At 37.1% G+C, this 20,180-nt stretch overlaps 2 protein-coding genes across 4 annotated transcripts; both read right to left on the bottom strand.

Moving 5' to 3' along the window:
- Positions 1-5,408: 5,408 nt before the first annotated feature.
- LOC125269605 lies at positions 5,409-8,272 on the bottom strand. The gene is made up of 2 exons (XM_048192535.1): positions 8,120-8,272; positions 5,409-6,478 (listed from the first exon to the last, which is right to left on the bottom strand). Exon 2 carries the CDS (start codon positions 6,465-6,467, stop codon positions 5,436-5,438), a length of 1,032 nt encoding a protein of 343 aa, XP_048048492.1. The 5' UTR covers positions 6,468-6,478; positions 8,120-8,272; the 3' UTR covers positions 5,409-5,435.
- Positions 8,273-10,956: 2,684 nt separating this feature from the next.
- Positions 10,957-19,299, bottom strand: LOC125269604. 3 transcript variants are annotated; one of them, XR_007185159.1, is made up of 3 exons: positions 18,534-19,250; positions 11,548-18,399; positions 10,957-11,413 (listed from the first exon to the last, which is right to left on the bottom strand). XR_007185159.1 is itself a non-coding variant. In XM_048192533.1 (2 exons), exon 2 carries the CDS (start codon positions 15,940-15,942, stop codon positions 11,929-11,931), a length of 4,014 nt encoding a protein of 1,337 aa, XP_048048490.1. In that variant the 5' UTR covers positions 15,943-18,399; positions 18,534-19,250; the 3' UTR covers positions 10,957-11,928. The 3 variants fall into 3 exon arrangements, 2 of the variants coding, with proteins under 2 accessions (XP_048048490.1, XP_048048491.1); XM_048192533.1 differs by having other exon boundaries at positions 10,957-18,399; XM_048192534.1 differs by lacking the exon at positions 10,957-11,413 and having other exon boundaries at positions 15,951-18,399; positions 18,534-19,299.
- Between the last annotated feature and the right edge of the window lie 881 nt (positions 19,300-20,180).

Genomic DNA, 20,180 nt, shown 5'->3' with positions numbered 1-20,180 from the left:
GGGAACAGCTGAAATTAATGAAAGAAGAACGATAGAGAGGAAAAACACCCAAAAAACATGAGAGATCAAACCTGACTCATGACAGAAACTCATCAGATTTCAATTCTTTTTTTATCATGTAATACATACTTTATTTAAATAATCATCAAGTGTTCTGAAAGAAAATAAAGTGTGAGATTATACATACAAACATACAATATACATATGTGTCTAATGTCAGTGCTATATGTAGATATTTAAAGATTCATATGAATGGTAACACTTTACAATAAGAGTCCATCTGTAACATTAAGGTTAATAAAAGTATTGTTCATTGATATCATTTAGTAATGCATTTTTACAGTCATATATTTTAACAATAATTATACCTTGATCATTCATGTTAGTTCATAGTGCATTAACTATGTTCATAGCCGATTCACTAATAGATTAATATATTTGAAGTACAATACCTCATTGAACATTTTTAGAAACTGTAATACTTGTCATTAAACTGCGTTTGGATTCTCACTCCTTCTGCTGTATTCCACTAATGCCACATCATTACATACAGCCTCATTTTAAGCAATGCATGCAGATTTATAAATAATTACTTGAGAAGTTATAATTAAGGCATTTAACTGAATCACTTGATTATCTTTGGAGTTAAAGCATCCTGATATGTTTTCATGATTGTGCAGGTGGCAGCGGGACTTCAGTGGAGGGTTCGGATCATTAGTGATCTTTAAATCATGGCAGAACAACACTTGATCTTCACCAAGACCCATTCTGTACTGCCACAGATATACAGACTCATTTGGCTAGCCACACCCCTGGCTTTGGTAGAGAATGTAGACTGATACACCTGTGCAATCCAATTAGAATTTAATTTATTTTCGTTTCCCTTCTTCAGATGTGTTTCTTGAATAAAACAAATATCGGCTTTTAAAGTTTTACATTTTTAATTCCCCTAACATTTCAGCTGATGAACCTAATATTGCTTAATCTATCACTGTGATCTTTACTGTAAGTATCAGTTGACATTTATGCAATTACGAAAAGAGAAAAAAATAATAATTATGAAACCGTACCAAAACCAAAACAGGAACATTTGGACCTTCTTTAGAACATATAGGCTTAAACGCAACCAACAAAGAACCCACACAAGACTTCCCTCCCTCCCACCCTATGCTTCTAGGGAAGAAACTAAGAAACCTAGCTCCTCTCCCGTGCATTCACCATACACAAAATCAAACTTTACCAGCGACTGTATATTAGCCACCTACACTCCTCCGCAACTATTCAACAAACTGTCCGCTTTAAGGATACATAGTCATCAATAATCGAGTCCATATTCTGAACCATAGGATTCCTCTCTGTGCAAAGTCTCTGCAAAGCTGCTTACTTCTTACAAGAGAGACTGCAAAATGCTAGCTCAATCAATGACTCTGCAAGCATCTTCAGAGCATTGTGCACAGTTTTGTCTACACATAAAAGCTCAGCAGCAGTCAAAGCAAGCTTGCATTTCATGGAGAGCATCATTTTAAAAGAGGAACAGTTGGAACATGCAGTGGTGGGAGAATCCGAAACAGATCACTCTGGTGAAAAAAAAGGACCTTAAATCAATTGTGAACAGGTCCCCATTCACCTCGTTTTTCCATCAGCTGTTGGAAAAGGTCTCAGAGCAGGCAATCAACTGAAGACAACCTTTACTTCTGTCCAGGCATTATAAACTTCCTATTTAATAACTACCTTGCCATCTTTCCCCTGTGGAGTGGGATACTCTTAGGAAGTGTGAAGAGGTATGCCTCAGACGACAATACTGTGGACACAAAGAGCAGACTGGAGAAAACAAGAGACACAAATTGCCATGTTGAGAATTGGATCATCAAACAATCAATTATTAAGACAAAAATGTGTTCGACCAGGAACATTTGTCAGGAAAATGTTTCTTGTAGAAGTTACAATACCCAAAAGATGAGATGTATTGTGTCAGTTAGAGTTTGTTTGATAGTGTTACAGCGGTTCTAAGGCAATTTGTGCAACCACTGAAATCGTATTGGAATTTAGAGGTACCACAGTGGCAAAGATATGTTTTATATAGAGGACAGCACCACAATTCAGCTGTGTTGGAAAGTGGGAAAGTTTCAGTTGTAGTATGTTTCGAAGGGTTTATAGAAAAAAACAAAATACAGCTTAGCCTATTCTGTAAACATTATGAACAAAGTATGAAAAATGTCCAAAGTTTTGCTGTTAGATTAGTAATGCTATTAGATTTTAACAAAAAGTACATTTGTACCAAGAGGGCAAAATGCCCCCACTCTGTCAAAGCAATTTGCTTTATATACTTACAACAAAATCAGAGTACAAACAGTACCACCACAACCAAAAATGAACTAAATTAATTCATTAAAGTCTTAAACGTCTTAAGCAATATTTGAATACAATAAATTACAAAATTATAAAGCCTATATGAATATTTTTTTTCTTTTAAAATAATTGTTTGCTGATGCTAACTGGCTAACTAACCAACCAGATAACTACAGTCATTTTGATGGGCTTCGAATAAAAGTGTCTGGCAAATGCACATTGCACTTATAATTTCCCATAGTTCATTGTGTATTTTAACATTTGACTGCTGTCTTACCACCAGAGGTCCAAGCTTGTGGTGCAGGAAATTCCACAAATTTCTGACAGCGTGGAAATAACACAGAAGACCGGATGTGCCACTGCACTGTGCTACAAGAGCGAATACGTGTTTATTAAAATGAACATCGCCAAACTTGTTCTTTGTTGAAACAGGACACATTTATTATAAATTAAAAAATGATCACAAGCACGTTCTGTAAAAATAGCGCAATTTGTAGTACACAAACGGTTAACAGATTTTGTTTCTGTACAACGAATACTGGGATTTGTGCATTTAATTTATTTATAATTTATCAGTCATAAACTAATAAAATGCAACATTTTAACACTTATTTCAGTACACTGTTTAAGCAGGATGCGAGTGAAAAGCGACATGTACATGAGTCTTTATAAAAATTAGAATTGAAAAAATCTGCTTCAGTACTATAGTACATAATTTTAAAGAAAGATATTTGACATGATTTTAAAACAGTTTGTTCCACCATGCAAAAACTATTGTACACTAAATACAAATGTACTAAAAATTAGTTACCTAATTACAAGTTCAACACGATGTACTCATATATGTTTCATAGAGGGTGCTAGATAATGATTGAATCATTTGGGGTCAAGCTATGCAACAACTGAAAAGATATGAATAATCATTTATGCAATCCTGTACTGAATTGTGGTCATTTTTGGTAACTATAACTGTGTATATCTTTAGCCCAGGTGAGACGCTTCTGACGCGGTCTGTTGTTCAAAAGTGGCTTGACACAAGGAATGCGACAGCTGAAACCCATGTCTTGCATACGTATGTGCGTAGTGGTTCTTGAAGCACTGACTCCAGCTGCAGTCCACTCTTTGTGAATCTCCCCCACATTTTTGAATGGGTTTTGTTTCACAATCCTCTCCAGGGTGTGGTTATCCCTACTGCTTGTACACTTTTTTCTACCACATATTTTCCTTCCCTTGGCCTCTCTATTAATGTGCTTGGTTCAGACAAATCTTTACATGGCTACTGAAACTCAGGTCTGACTCCAAAATCACACCAAGATTCCTGACTTGATTTTTAGTTGTTTGACCCTTAGAGTGAAGATACATGTTCACTTTGAGAACTTCATCTTTGTTATCAAACGCAATGATTTCAGTTTTGTCTTTGTTTAACTGAAGGAAGTTTAGACATATCCAATTTTTAATTTCATCAATGCATTGGCACAGGGAGTCAATGGGACTGTAGTCGTTAGGTGATAGGGCTAGGTAAATCTGGGTGTCATCTGCATAGCTGTGATATGCAATTTGGTTCTTTTTCATTATTTGGCTCAGTGGCAGCATATATAGGTTGAACAGGAGGGGTGCAAGAATTGAACCTTGAGGGACTCCGCATGTCATGGATGTCCACTCAGACTTATGGTCACCGATACTCACATAATAACCTCTCCCTTCTAAGTATGACCTGAACCATTTAAGGACCATCCCAAAAAGCCCAACCCAGTTTTCCAGCCTGTCAAGAAGAATGTTGTGATCAACAGTGTCAAATGCAGCACTGAGGTCGAGTAGAACCAGCACTGATAATTTACCTGTATCTGTGTTTAGGCGAATATCATTTATTATTTTTATGAGTGCTGTCTCTGTGCTGTGATGCGGTCGGAAACCAGATTGAAAGTTGTCAAAGTATCCATTCAAGCTTAAGAACTTGTTCAGCTGATTGAAAACAACTTTTTCAATGATCTTGCCTATGAAAGGGAGATTTGAGATTGGTCTGTAGTTGCTCAATATGGTGTTATCCAGATTGCTCTTTTTCAGGAGGGACTTGACAACTGCAGTTTTCAGGGATTTTGGAAAAGTCCAAGAGAGAAGTGAGGCATTTACCACATCTAGGAGATCTGCTTCTAAACAGTTAAACACACTTTTGAAAAAGAAGTGTGAAGTACAGAACTAGACTGAGAGACCATTTAAAGGCCTTTGCAGGTGTTTTGAGTTAATTAGCTGATTAGAGTGTGGCACCAGGTGTCTTAAATATTGAACCTTTTCACAATATTCTAATTTTCTGAGATACTGAATTTGGGATTTTTCTTAGTTGTCAGTTATAATCATCAAAATTAAAAGAAATAAACATTTGAAATATATCAGTCTGTGTGTAATGAATGAATGAATATAATATACAAACATACACCACAATAAGTTTCTAAATGTTTTTTCGGTAATGAAACAGAATGGCAATGAAAACACCAAGACTTTAAAAGCAGTATTCAACTTTATTTAGCATATTAAAAGCAAATTGCAAATGGTTTAACCTATAAGTGAATTATGTAAAAAATAAAAAGCTTTTAATTACATGTATACGGCAAATGCATGCGTACAGAATGCAACTCTTTTTATGACTTGAGAATCAAACACTTCATAGACTTCGATTACACTATGACATCATCTATGACTACATCTACACTAATATAGACTGATATAGACCATAATATAGACCTTTTTTATGTAAAACTTTCCAAAAGCCCAATTTTGCCATCATATTGAAAGATTTGCAGTTGGGTTGCATGCAGATTTTAAGAAGAAATTTCTTTATATTTAAAGTAGGTTTCTCTAAGCTTTTTTTTTAATCATAAACACAAAGTTTCAATAATACCTTAATGAATATTGTTGTAATTTGTAGTTACATTGACTGTAACTGAAAAAAATCTCTTTGCTATTAAACAATTCCAGCCTCATTTTAAGCAATGCATGCAGATTTCTAAATAATTACTAGAGAAGTTTTAATTAAGGCATTTAACTAAATCACTTGATTATCCTTGGAGTTAAAGCATCCTGATGTGTTTTCATGATTGTGCGGGTGGCAGCGGGACTTCAGTCGGAGGGTTTGGATCATCGTCAATCTTTAAATCACGGCAGAACAACACTGGTTTTTCACCAAGACCCATTATGTACTGCCACAGATATACAGACTCATTTGGCTTCAGCTGAAATGAGAGTTGTTCTTCCTCTTCAGTCATTTCGTTCCAGCTTTCTTTTTCAGTGCTGACATGTGAACCTCCATATTCTGCAGAAAAGGAGAACTGCATCTTTGCAATTAACGCTGCCAGGGCTCCAGATTCAGTCGAGACTGACGCAGCTATCTTCCAGTTGTGTGTGATCTGGGTCATCTTCTCCTTATTGTATCCCACCCTTCTAGTGATTTTCTTTGTCCATGTCACTGGTGTATTGCTGTCATTAGTTATAGTTTTAATATTCTCCCAAATGCCAAAGGCTGGGCCTATAGTTACTGACAGACCACCAGGGAGGAAGTTAAGAACATCGGGATGAACAGAATAGACAGCAGTGCACTCATCTTTGCTGAAGTCGGTACCTTTGTAGTACTCAACTCCCCACTTTGAGACTGGCTTGAGGAAGTAGTAGTTGTTTGGAAGGCCCCAGTAATAGAGACCGTCTCTGCAGTTGGGATGCAGGCTGTATTCTACAGCATCCAAGTCTTGATTCATGTTTGTTGTTCTTCGGTAAGTGCCTTTTCCTTGGAAGATGATGTAAAAATTGCCAAAGGCTGAAAGGTAGTGGTCTCCACCCCGGCAGTTGGGATGAAGGCTGTAAACTACAGCACCGCTGTCTGTCGACAGGTTGGTGACTCTGCGGTAGGAATTGCCCTTGATGATGTAAAAGTAGCCATCTTCATGACCAAGGTAATGGTCTCCATTTTGGCAGGCAGGGTGCAGACTGAAAATAGAGATGTCTAAACCTTTATTGAAATCACTTGACTGCATATAGCAGCCGAGATCAGAGCGGATTATATAATAGTAGTTGTTCACTCCACAGAAGTCAGTGCCTTTTGCTTTGCTCTTGGGAATAATGCCGTTCATCGTGTCTGAACCTGCAACACAGAATAAGACAAACACTCAATCTCAACACCCAATGAATGCTGTTGTTTTAGTCCTTCCGTAGATTGAACAGGCAGTGGGTCAGGGTGGGCAGATAACAATCTTAAGTCCAAGACAGAGCAAATAGTCCAAAGGGCAGGCAGCAGAGAATCATACATGGGGAACAGACAGGATCAGTAACAGGCAGACAGACAAGATAACTAACACTCACAATTGCCACAAGAGTAAACAAGACCTCGCCAAGTATGTGAGGATCTGAATGGCTTAAATAATCCAGACAATGTGCTGCAGCTGGGTGTGGTGCTTACTGATTGGTGAAGTGAGTGCAGGTGATTGGCAGGAAGGATGTTGGGAAATGTAGTCCGGGAATGACTGGGAACGTGACAATATCTTTAAGTATAGACAACATTACTGTCGCTCATCAGTGGCAGCTGTCACAGTTGCTGGGTGACAAGCAATCCTCCATAAGCTAGACCGCCCATTAAACAATGATTGGTATCGTTTTACTTACTTTCTCATTTGACAACAACAACATTATTAGTTTTGTATAATACAGTTTAAACAGCACCCTGTAGCCTAGGTAATTCGACTGATGACCGGGAAATTTTTACACATAACATTTACATCCTTCCAAAGGAATGATTAATTATTCAGAACAGTATTGTAAAGTGAAGATCATGGTAACCCACTACTAATGACTCAAATGCTACCAAATCCTTCAGAAGGAATTACTATCCAAAACCTTTGAAAAAGCTCAAAAGCTTACAATGACTTCAGTTATTATTAGAGAGTTATCATGTTTTTCACTTAACAGTACTGATCCAAATAATTAGTAGTTCTTCCTGAAGTATTTGGTAGTACTTGAGTCAATCCTAGTGGGATATCATGATCTTTACTTTAGAATTAATTATACATTATGCATCATTCATGTTAATTATAAACCTGTATATAGCAGTTCTTAGTAGTTGTCTGGGAGAGATGAAAAAAATGTGGTCCCACTTCATATTAAGTGGCCTTAACTACTATGTACTTACATTTAAATTAATCATTTGATACAATGCACTTATTGTGTGCATACATGTTTCTACATTCTACTTATATTTTAAAACACCTTTATGTAATTACATCTATAATTAATTTATGTAATTGCATTTATAATTACACTGTTGACCCATCCCTTACCCCTTACCCCTACCCTTAAACCTACCCATACCACCAAAGCTTTCCCTAACCTTACCTGTATCCACCTCAATAGCAGCAAAAGTGTTTTGCAATTCAATATGAACCCAATAAGTACATTATACTTATTTTTTGATGTAAGTACATAGTAGTTAAAGCTACTTAATATAAAGTGGGACCATAATAATGAACTACCACCTTCAACTAAGCACTATTACTTACTAATTAATTGATCAGAGTTTATTGTTAGTTAATAGTCGTTACTGGTGTTTTAATAATGCATTACTGTTTGTTCAGGTGTAGTTATTCATTAATGATGGAACAGTATTACCATATATTAATTATTAGTTATCATATTTAATATGTGTGTAATACAGAATAATCTTGACTACAGAGTACAGGTGATCAAATAAACTATGAACCCTAAAAGTGCTCTTTATTAGGAACACACTCACCTGGATGACTGTAGACGGAGTCAGAAGAGCAGCTTCACCTCGATCGAGTCTGAGAGATGTCTGTCTGACAGATTTCTGTCTTATATAAAGCTCTCAGAGGGCTGGACAAACACACCCACACGCCTCAATTCAGACCAGACACTGCAACTGCAAAATAAAAAATCACTATTCACTATATTATACAGGGCTGATATATAATCATATCCCTGTATAGCATATAATATATATGTTTTCATTTTAGAGAAAAAGCCTAGTGGAAAAGAGCAAAATAAATACTTAAATTTGGGAAGAATGTTCATCTTTATAATGTTTATACAGCCAATCAATGAGATTGTTAGGGAGGATCATCTGTCCACAGATTCAGTTGTAATTAGATTATAATTGGCAAGAATTAACCTGTTGATTGCAGAAGTAATTTGTTTGCATTTGTTTGATCCCTTTATTATAAGTTTATAGCCAGAGAACATTTAAAAAAAAAACTATCAGTCAATTTGAGCAATGCTGGAGCAGATCTCTCAAGCTTTGTTGTCTGTGTACAATCTGACAGTGCAGATTTACAGTGATAAAGAGGAAAATGGTTTAATACGAACAAAGTTCAATTCTGCTGATAAGTTCTAACAAAGAAACAGTGCATTTTTTAGCTGAAGTCAGTTCAGTATTGATTCAGTTCCAAGAGATCAATTATTATTTATTTAGAGATCATCAATTATTCATTCAGTTCATTTAATCTATAAAGCAGTTCTGCAGAAAACAGTGACGTCATCGTCTAGCTCAGTTCAGTTCAATTCTCATCCAATAGTATCAGTGCCGTCAAGTCAGTAATACTGTTGAATATTAACTGTCCCCAACTAAGCAAGCCAGAGGTGACAGTTACGAGATTTTCAGTTTCTGGGAGTTTCCGGTAATCAAGTTTTACTGACGGACTACAACTGTTTTTGTTCAACACTTTATTGTATGTAACGTTTTTTGTTTTTATTAGTTTGTCTTGGTTACAGACATTCACAGTAGAAACAGCAGTAAACGCACTATACTGACACGAGTCTACATTCATTTCAGTTACTTGTCTTCTTCATTATCATTCTGTGAATCTATAGCACTGCAACAACAAATAATCCTGAACAAATGTATCTGTTGCTGCCTAATAAACTAAAAATGGTGTGATTGTGCATTCTTATATCTCTTATTTGGGAGGAAACACCAAGGCAAAAGCTAATTCAACACTATCAAATGGACTAGTTGCCTATTTTTGACCATGTATTGCCCTGTGGACCTGGATGAAAAATGTTTGACAAATACCAAACTATGTGTAAATGTTTTCCATCACAGCAGTGCCATTACATTTAAGCCTTCTCTATAACATGAAAAAATGAACAACTCAGCAGTCAATACTGTAATGTTGGTGACAATTTTATTTACAGGTGAAGAGACAATTCGAAAACAAATCTTTGTGAGTCTTTAAAAAGTAAGGATTGCAATAAGTGGAGGGAGATGGGGGGAAAGGCCCTTGTCACCCTGGACAAATGAAGACTGCCTTCCTTTTTAGTCTGCTCATGCAGTCCCAATGGTACCACCCACTGCAGCTGTCACACTGAATCTGAAAAAGATCACAAGAATTAAATCGTCAAATTACTGTAAAGTCTTAATGTAAATCATATTCTATGTTCAATGTACCCAAGTGTCCACTTTGCCCCGTGTCTGCGAATTTTTATCACCTCAAGCCAGGCAAAAGTCAAATTTCTAGAGGTAATATTATACATGGTCATGACACACATCTATTAACCAAATTTAAAGCAGAAAAAGAAGACTTGATTCTTTAAGCAGGCGTTGGCCAATGTCATACCGCATCATTGCGATATCAGATTCCCTGCATGCACAATTAAGATCTCCTCCTCTTAAAATGGCTTCTGCAAACTGAACAGTTTAGTGAAAAATTAATTCAATGAGAATACACACACACACACACATATAGTACAAAGTTATGTATATATTTTATTTTCAATAAAACATCATCATCCATATCTGTTAATTCTCAGCAAGAACTTCTGTACGTATGAAAGAAATGATGTCAAACTGGATTGAGAATGAAGTCAGTTGTAGTTCTCGTGTTTCTGCTCGTGTCATTTTTCTGGTCTTGTTTCTCTGTGCTTCAGTGATTCTGCTCATCAGGTGTTCATCAGTGTCTGAATTCACTCACTTCTTTTATTTAACTCTGTCAAGTGGACTATATTAGTGAACTAGTGTAGGGAATAGTGAATGAGGGTATAGGGTGTGATTTAGAGCACAGCCTGAGTGTCGACTTTGAGCGTTTTTAACTCACAGTATATTCCTGTAGGCTATTTTCTCGAAGATGACAAATATTACCCAGAATGAAGTGTTTTTTACAGTATATTTCTGTTTTAATGGTAAATGGTTTGTTACTGTCAGATTACTTCTAGCTTCTGACCAGGGCTGTGTCTCAATACTAGTGTTACTTGATCTCAGTGCTGCGTTTGACACTATAGATCATAAAATACTCCTAGATCGACTACAAAATTATACTGGTATTCAGGGACAGGCATTACGGTGGTTTAGGTCGTACCTATCAGACCGTCACAATTTTGTTTATATAAACGGGGAAAAATCTAAGATCGTGTTAAGCCCATCCCGAGGTGACTAGAGAGTACATCAGCTTCAGTTTGGATCCAGCCTCTGAAGAAGACCTCAGATGACCAACACCTGTGAAGAGACGCCCAACTCCTGCGAGGACTTCAGAAGACGCAACATCTGGATCAACATGCACATTCCCAAATCTATATATATCCTAATTATTGTTAATATGTAATCATTACTTCCACAAGCTTATTGCTTCTACCTTAAATTAACATTGTTAGCTAACTGATTATATATGTACATTTCTGAAATATCATAATTTGGACTGTCAACTCTGATAACAGATTACTCTAAATTGTGATGTTGACATTCATTCTCTGTAAAGCTGCTTTGAAATTATATGTATTGTGAAAAGTGCCATACAAATAAATGTGAATTGAATTTTAGAAGAAATTTCATATTTAAAGTAGCTTTCTGTCAGTTTTGTTTAATCATAAACACCAAGTGTCAATAATACCATAATGGACAGTGTTGTAATTTGTAGTTACATTTACTGTAACTGAAACATATCGTTGCTTTATTAAACAATTCCAGTGTCACATTGTAGCATCCTGGCTAATAAAATGGGTGACTCTTTCACTGATGATTCATTGTTTATTGTTTTCATTCCGTAACCACAACAACATACACGAACCACCGTAAGAGCTAGAAAAAAAAAATAAATAAAAATAAAATAAATATTGAAAGATCCAAACAAAACAAGAAATAAACCAAACAAACCAACTAAAACAATCATATAACAAAACCACATACAAAAAGAGGTATGGTTTGATAGTTACCTTATTCCCCTTTACACCAGAAGCTAAGCTTAAAGTTTGTAGAATCCGTAAGACCGTGCCTCACACAGCGAGAGCGTTTGTTTGTATCACCATAAGGTGTGTGCGTCATTATATCCGTTGAGTGCAGCGGATACACTACCAAAATAAAAGTCCTCAAGCCATACCAAAATACACTGAACAAAATTAAATCATACACATATAAACATAATAATAATAATAAAAATAATAAATTTAAAGACCACAAATAACAAACAAACAAAAGACAGAGTTCATTACACTCCCACCAAATCTTATCATGTGCTTAAACATGAATGATTTCTAGATATAAATACATTTAAATTCATATTCATCATGGAGAGAAAAACTTTATAAATACTCTTTTTAATCACAAACATTCTCCATCAGCAGTACCAGCTTTTGTATGGGCCTTTCGATTATCGATGGTTTATTAATGCGTTTGCCTTTCATGTCAAGGTTTGAGGTGCCTAGATATATTTTGGCTTTACGAACAAGTCCATCAGAGCTAACAATAACCCCTTCTACTCTACCCAGTCTCCATTGATTTCTCAGTAAATCATCATCTTTTACTATAACAATGTCACCAATTTGAATATTTCTTTTAGGAACAAGCCATTTTTGTCGGGCAGTTAGATTTGCAAGGTATTCCTGGCGCCAACGACTCCAGAACTGCTCCGCTAGATATTGAACTTGTCGCCATCTTTTTCGGGCATAAACATCTTCTTCAAATTTTCCTGGCGGAGGTAAAGCAGCGGTTGACTTCAATGTAAGCAAGTGGTTAGGAGTAATTGGCCTCAAACTCTTGGGGTCAGTTAGACAGTCAACAGTGAGTGGTCTACTATTCACAATTGCCATGGCTTCGTAAAGAAATGTTCGTAAAGAAGAATCATCCAGTTTTGCTGGATGAGATGAAAGTATGGAATTCAAAACAGACCTTACTGTTCTGATCTGACGTTCCCATACTCCACCAACATGACTGGCATGTGGCGCGTTCATCACGAAATCACACTGTTTTTCTGACAAGAATGCAGCTACTCTTTCTGTGTCAATTTCCTCAAGAGCCTTTTTGAATTCATTTTTTGCACCCATGAAGTTTGTTCCTTGGTCAGATCTAATTTGTTGTACAGTGCCTCTGATCGCAATAAAACAGCGTAGAGCATTAATAAAGGAGTCTGTTGTCATATCAGTGAGCATTTCAATATGCACCGCACGAGAGCACAAACAGGTTAAAAGTAGGCCATATCTTTTACACACACTCCTTCCCCGTTTAACAAGAAATGGTCCAAAACAGTCCATGCCGGTGTACATGAATGGAGGTGATGGATTCACTCGTTCTGATGGCAGATCAGCCATTTTCTGTATTTCAGTAGGTCTCCTAAGTTTTCTACATGCAACACATCTTCTGATGTAAGAAGCAACAGATTTACTGATTCCTGGAATCCAGTATCCATGAGATCTAACCTCATTAATGGTGAATCCTTTTCCTTGATGTTTGATCTTCTCATGACAATGTGCAATAATCATTTTAGTAACAGAGTGATTCTGTGGAATAATAGCAGGATGTTTTAAGGACTCTGAATAATTCGAATGACGAAGCCTCCCTCCCACCTTGAGCACTCCATCTTCATCTAAGAACGAGTCAAGAGGATACAATTCAGAGTGAGATGAAACACTTAGTCCCCTTTTCAATCTCATCAATTCATCCTTAAAAACACAACTTTGTAAACATTTGATGATGTGCAATTCAGCTTTTTGTCGTTCGAATACAGTACTTAGATGACTTGACTTATCTTTGTTGACTCTTCTCATAAGTCGAGCAACAGCTCTAACTGCTCGTGACCATGAAGAAAACTTAGACAAACGATCAATCAAGTTCACTTTGTCAGAATCTTCTGTTTTTAGAACTCGAGCAATCTTCACTTCTGGATCTTCCAAGGAAAGTTCAAAACTTGTCTCTATTGGCTTTGATAAGTCCCTCTCCCACAAGAACTTGGGGCCAGAGAACCAGTTGGATAATTGCAATTCGTGAACATTTAGGCCTCTGGAGGCATGGTCAGCAGGATTTTCTTTGGAAGGAACATACCTCCATTGTTGTGGGGTCGTACTAAGCTGTATCCTTTGTACACGATTCGCCACGAAGGTATGAAACCTACGAGCTTCATTCCTTATGTACCCCATCGCCACCTTTGAATCTGTCCAGAATAATTCCTCAAGATCAACATACTCTAGTTCTCTTCTAAGCACATTGCTTATTTCAACAGAAACGACCGCAGCTGTTAATTCTAGTCTGGGAATTGTTATGACCTTTAGAGGTGAAACTCTTGACTTTGCCATTACTAAGGCACAGTGAACATTCCCATCCTCGTTGCGAAATCTCAAGTAGGAGCACTGACCATAGCCGTGAGTGCTAGCATCTGAAAAATGATGCAACTCAGCCTTGACAATTTTCCCGAAGTTGTTAGGTGCATATGTCCTTGGTATGCTTATTTCTTGCAACTCAGAAAGATTCTGTTTCCACTGCTCCCACCGTAATTGAAGTTCCGTTGACAAGGAATCATCCCATCCAGTCCCACGCTTACAGACTTCCTGCAGAATTCTCTTTCCATTAAGCAGAACAGGTGCTACGAATCCTAACGGATCATAAACTGAAGCAACTGTAGATAATATTCCCCGACGAGTAGCAGGTTGTTGCTGCAACTTGATTTTGAACTGGAAACAATCTAAATCCCTTTGCCACTGTATTCCAAGAGCTCTTTCCAATGGCAAATCAAATGCAAAATCTTTAACATTAGATGCAAGTTCAGAGGCAGGAATACTGTTCAAAACAGCTCCATCATTTGACATGAATTTATGCAGTCGTAAACCACCCGTTGCACAAAGTTTTCTTGCTTCTTCAGCAACCTTAATTGCCATCTCTGTGTCTTTCAAACTAGTTACTCCATCATCCACATAGAAATTTCTCAATATAAACTCTGAACCTAGAGGATATAAATGGCTGTACTCGCTTGCAATATGCTTCAGGCCAAAGTTTGCACACCCTGAAGAAGAGGCGGCGCCAAAAATGTGAACTTTCATTCGAAATTCAAGAGGCCTTTGATTGATCTCTCCGTTCTTCCACCAAAGGAAACGCAGGTAATCCCTGTCAGATCTACTCACATGAAATTGGTGATACATTTTTTCCACATCACACATGAGAGCAATAGGATGTTGTCGAAATCTGAGTAGAATACCATTCAAATTATTTATCATGTCAGGACCTTGAAGTAAATGATCATTCAATGAACGACCATTATACCTTGCTGAACAATCAAATACCACTCGCAGCTTGTTTGGCTTTTTGGGATGGAAGACACCGTGATGAGGTAAATCCCAGGTTTCTCCTTCTTTGCCGCAGTCATTTACTTCCTCTGCATCCCCTCTTTGAATGATTTCACTCATAAATTCCTTATACCGTTCCTTGTACATTTCATCCTTAGACATCCTTCTCTTGAGATGGTCGAGCCTGGCCATAGCCAGTTGTTTATTACTCGGTAGAACAGGTCTTTCCTTAAAAGGTAATGGAATCTCAAAGTGTCCGTGCTTGTTTTTATGAATACTTTCCTTCAATTTATGGAGAAAAAGAAAGTCATCTTGAGATACCTTCATTTTTTCTTCATTAATGTCCTTAAAGTCAGTCTCGAGGACACGAATCACATCTGTTGGCGTGACAAGAGGAAGTTCCTTGGCTGCAAGGCGGTGACATAGACTGCTTTCTTTAGGCAAATCAAGATGTGGAGATGAACACCCTACAATACTCCATCCCAAATCAGTTCGCACTGCAAAGGGTTCATCATCTCTTCCAACAATCACCTCTCGAGGAGCCATCAACCTGGGGCAGTTGTAGCCTATTAACAGACCGATCTCACAATCCTTCAATGGTGGTACCTTATCTACAATACTTAACAGATGATTCCACTTCTTTGCAATTTCACAAGTGGGGATGTGATCACGATTTACAGGTATATAATCTCTGGCATAAGCAGGAGGGAGTTCAATAAAATTGTCTGATTCATATGCTCGTACTTGCAACCCTGATACTCTCTCACTTTGCACAATTGAATCTTTACCAAGCATAGTAGTTAATTTCAATCTTACTGGACTTGATTGTGCTTGTAGAGCATGACTTACACCTTGATCAACAAAAGTAGTATCACTTTGAGAGTCCAGCAAAGCATACACAAGTCTCTCACAGTCAGGATTCTGCTTTGTTGATATCCATACAGGCAAAATCATTGAAGTATTTGTAGTCTGCCCTTCTCCAGCTACACTCAAAGCTACTGCATTTGCACTACCATTAAGAACATCTTGGACGGAATCCGTTGAAAGGTTTGACTTCATTCTTCTTATAAAGTTGCTGTCATGTAGACATGTAGGATGTTTTCTTTTACAAGCATCACATACAAGGCGATAGCGACACTCACTTGCAATATGTCCTGATTTTAGACATCCATAACAAAGTCTCTGCTCTTGAACCAACTTCCGCCGTTCTTCCAATGGTTTACTGCAAAATTCAAAACAGTTATTGAGCTGATGATTACTTTGTCGACATAACAAACAAGGAGTTCTGACCACTGGCTTCACTGATTTCAGGTTTTCACATTTTGTTTGAGTGTTAAAAACTTGAACCTTGTTCTTTTTAGTTTCTTTCAAAGTGAACTTGTCAGTGCTGGGTCCTAAAGCGTGGAGAGCTTGAAAAGAAGTTACTGGATTGCAAGAAATATCTGCCTCTGTTGACACGAATGCACAGAATTCCTTAAAGTCTGGAAACTCTTGATTTTGACTGAGGGCTTGCGTAACTTGTCAGTTCCATCGACTGGCTACCCAGTCAGGCAATTTCTGAACGAGTTTCTGATTCTCTTGATAGTCATTCATAATCTGAAGGCCCTTAACATGAGGCATAGCATTTTCACATGCACTGAGAAAGTCAGAGAAACTTCGAAGACCCATTGCATCTTTTGAATGAATCTTGGGCCAATTAGTCAATTTCTCTCTAAAAGCCTTTTGGATGGCAAACGGTTGACCATAACGACAGTTCAATTTATCCCAGGCATCAGAATAAGCTTCATCATCAGTTCTAAAAAAGATACCCTCCAAAGCCTTACTGACAGGGCCGCTCACATACTTCTTAAGATAGAACAGCCTTTCAGCAGACGAAATGCATTTTCTTTCAATGAGTGCAATGAATGAGGATTTCCACTCAATGAATCGAATAGGATCTCCTGTAAAGACTGAAGGTTCAGGCACTGGCAATCGACTCATAGCTAAACCATCTTGAAAGACTAAAGCTGAGATAGGCATTCCTGATACTGATTGAGAAGCCGTAACATTTAGATCTGCTTGAGTCAGGCTCTGAGATGCACACTGCTTCTTTTTAGAATTAACTTGAGGGGTTTCGTACTCCTCTTTGACCTTGCCACAATCTGAAGATGAACCCAGAGTTTCCTTAATCTCTTTATCATAGACTTCTAATTTGGCTTGTGCAGCTTTCAAGTCTTTCTGTGCTTGTATTCGCTGTAACTCCTTTAATTCGGCATCAACAGCCCTTTTATGCTGCTCTTCCAGCTGCTGTATCCTTTCCTTATGCTTTGCTTCTTCTAACAAAGAATCGTAAACAGCTTGCTTAGCAGCCAAATCGGCAGCAGCATCTACTCGTTTAGCTGCTAAACTTGAAACAACAGAGCATTGACTAGAAAGTCTGCTAGACACTTGACTGACACGTGAAACAGTTGATCCAAAAATTGATTGTGCATATTGATGATCTAACAATGTTCGAAGACGCCCTTTTTCCTTGTCAGCATCAAAATCTCCATCTACCCCTGATATTCTTTCATGAATAATTTTAACAATATCAGCTGTAATCGCTTCACATGCATCAATTTTCCGACGCATTTCCGTAGTAGGGGATACACTCTGCCTAATTTGATCATAAACACTCAGAACCTTATTTTTTGCTGCCTCTAAATCATCAATTAACATTGCTAATTGTGTCACTGTAACATCAGTTTTAAGTCGTTCACGAGTGCTACGGGCTTCAACTTTCCACTTATCATACAAAAGAGTAATCCTTTTCTCTTTTTTCTGCAATTCTTCTTGTTGGTATGATAACATTTTCTCAGTAGGTACAGGAGCACGTTTTGAACGACGCAAACTTTCACTTTGAGTTTCAACACAATCATCATTTTACTCATTTATATCACCTGCGTCTGACTTAGACATTTTCCCTTTATATTTACATTTCAAAAGAACAAGTAATATAGCAATATTCACATCTGATATGCAGCAAGTCAATTTAAGAACAGGATGTAAAATTCAACACTTAGACTCTCATTCATTGAAATATCAACCCTTAAAATGTGAAATTGATCAATATTCAGTCCATTGGTAAAGAGAATATGCCACAATGTCCATCACAGGTATAAACCCTTTCAGAATTAATCTGATCAACACCGTTCAGTCGTACTCACTGCGATCCAATCAAACAAACGGACACTTTCCCTTTTCTTTGTCCAGTCCATGCGATCCGTTTGACTTCCACATATCTAAGCCGCTTAATCGAACCTTGATCAATCCTCAGTCCGTGCTGAACATGCTGGTTTCAACGTGAACGATATCAGTCAAAGGAATGATGCACCTTCTTCCACATACGAATAATCCCATGAACCAGTCAACCAGATCGACGGGTAAGCTCTTACTGTAGCATCCTGGCTAATAAAATGGGTGACTCTTTCACTGATGATTCATTGTTTATTGTTTTCATTCCGTAACCACAACAACATACACGAACCACCGTAAGAGCTAGAAAAAATAAATAAATAAAAATAAAATAAATATTGAAAGATCCAAACAAAACAAGAAATAAACCAAACAAACCAACTAAAACAATCATATAACAAAACCACATACAAAAAGAGGTATGGTTTGATAGTTACCTTATTCCCCTTTACACCAGAAGCTAAGCTTAAAGTTTGTAGAATCCGTAAGACCGTGCCTCACACAGCGAGAGCGTTTGTTTGTATCACCATAAGGTGTGTGCGCCATTATATCCGTTGAGTGCAGCGGATACACTACCAAAATAAAAGTCCTCAAGCCATACCAAAATACACTGAACAAAATTAAATCATACACATATAAACATAATAATAATAATAAAAATAATAAATTTAAAGACCACAAATAACAAACAAACAAAAGACAGAGTTCATTACACACATCTGTCAGCTGCAGTATGCTTAATAACCAGCAGATGGCAGCCTTGTCCCTCACTGTTATTTCCCTCTTTATTCCCTCTCTACTCATTAGTTAATAAAGGAGTTTGTCACTTGCAATTGAATCTCGAGTTATCTATCCTGACACATGTTATTTACATTTTCAGTCAAAGAATGGTATTTAATTTAATGGTCTATGCATGTTTCTTAATTACACAGACAAAACATGTCATTTCAGATTACACTTTAAGGATTTTTTTGGGATTGTATAGTCAATGTACCATTTCTCATGTTGCTGTGTAAACACGTTACTTCAGTTCATAGTATATCACCGTTATTCCCATTAATGGCAAACATTTGGCACCCTGTGCTGCCATGCATTACACCTTTTTTTTTTTTTTTTTTTTTTACAGTGCACTTATAATTGGTATAATTAAATAAACTTACATTTAGGGCTGGGCGGTTTTTCTGATTTTTTCGATTAATTCGAATTTTTGTTTTGCCTCGATTTTATTATTTTTGGAATCGAGAAAGCACGATTTTTAATAAAAATGTTAGCAAGTGTTCAATTAGACATGTTGACAATACAGCAATGATAACCGCATTAGGAGAAGAAAATGATCTGACCTCATGATGGCGCCGGCGCGCCTGATCAACCGCTCTCATGTGACGCTCTATGAATGTAGAACCATAGACTGTACACATCACTGTTCATTCAGAAATCCGTTATTGCGTTGAATGAGACACAGGCAGTGGAATGAGAAAAAAGGCAAAGTTATTAAACGCGAGTTGAACTTTATTTTTTTTTAAATCTTACCTCGACAAACTCAAACACACAAAATAAATGTGAAGGCGGAGCCTCAGCGTACACCTCCTATTACGTTATCGTCACTGACCAATGGCAGTACGAAGGTGTTTTGCAGCTGGAACGAACTTTTCCTGAAAGTTCGTGTCGGCAAGCCGTTTCGAACTTCCAAAACGAACTTCGTTTTGGCCTGATTTTGTTCGAAATTACGTCACATCAGTTCGTTCTTCGATTTCATTTGAAGTATACCGGGGCCTTTATTCTTGCATAAGATTTGTGAAAACACCCATACTGAGATATAATTTAATTTTCACATTAAATGAAATAAACTTTTCTTATTGTGAAAAAGTGATTTTCTGTCTTTAATGCAATTTTAGGTTTTCTTGAGATTAGAATTGACCACCATTGATAAAATTAAACAAATCATCAAATACAAATCACACAGGCTGCTTTCTGTATTTTTATAGCACTAAAATGATACCGATATTTACAGATAGATACTGCAAAAACATACAACAACTAAGATAACTGATGGATCCTTTATAGTAATACATATGATATGGTAC

This window comes from Megalobrama amblycephala, linkage group LG6 (assembly GCF_018812025.1).
Source record: "Megalobrama amblycephala isolate DHTTF-2021 linkage group LG6, ASM1881202v1, whole genome shotgun sequence".
Lineage (NCBI taxonomy): Eukaryota > Metazoa > Chordata > Actinopteri > Cypriniformes > Xenocyprididae > Megalobrama > Megalobrama amblycephala.
Note: the sequence above shows the minus strand (reverse complement) of the source record. Positions and strands in the feature narration are given on the sequence as shown.

Excerpts from the sequence above, each read along its gene's own strand:
- LOC125269605 (XM_048192535.1), bottom strand. The coding sequence starts at position 6,467 with ATGAACGGCATTATTCCCAAGAGCAAAGCAAAAGGCACTGACTTCTGT.
- LOC125269604 (XM_048192533.1), bottom strand. The coding sequence starts at position 15,942 with ATGAAGTCAAACCTTTCAACGGATTCCGTCCAAGATGTTCTTAATGGT.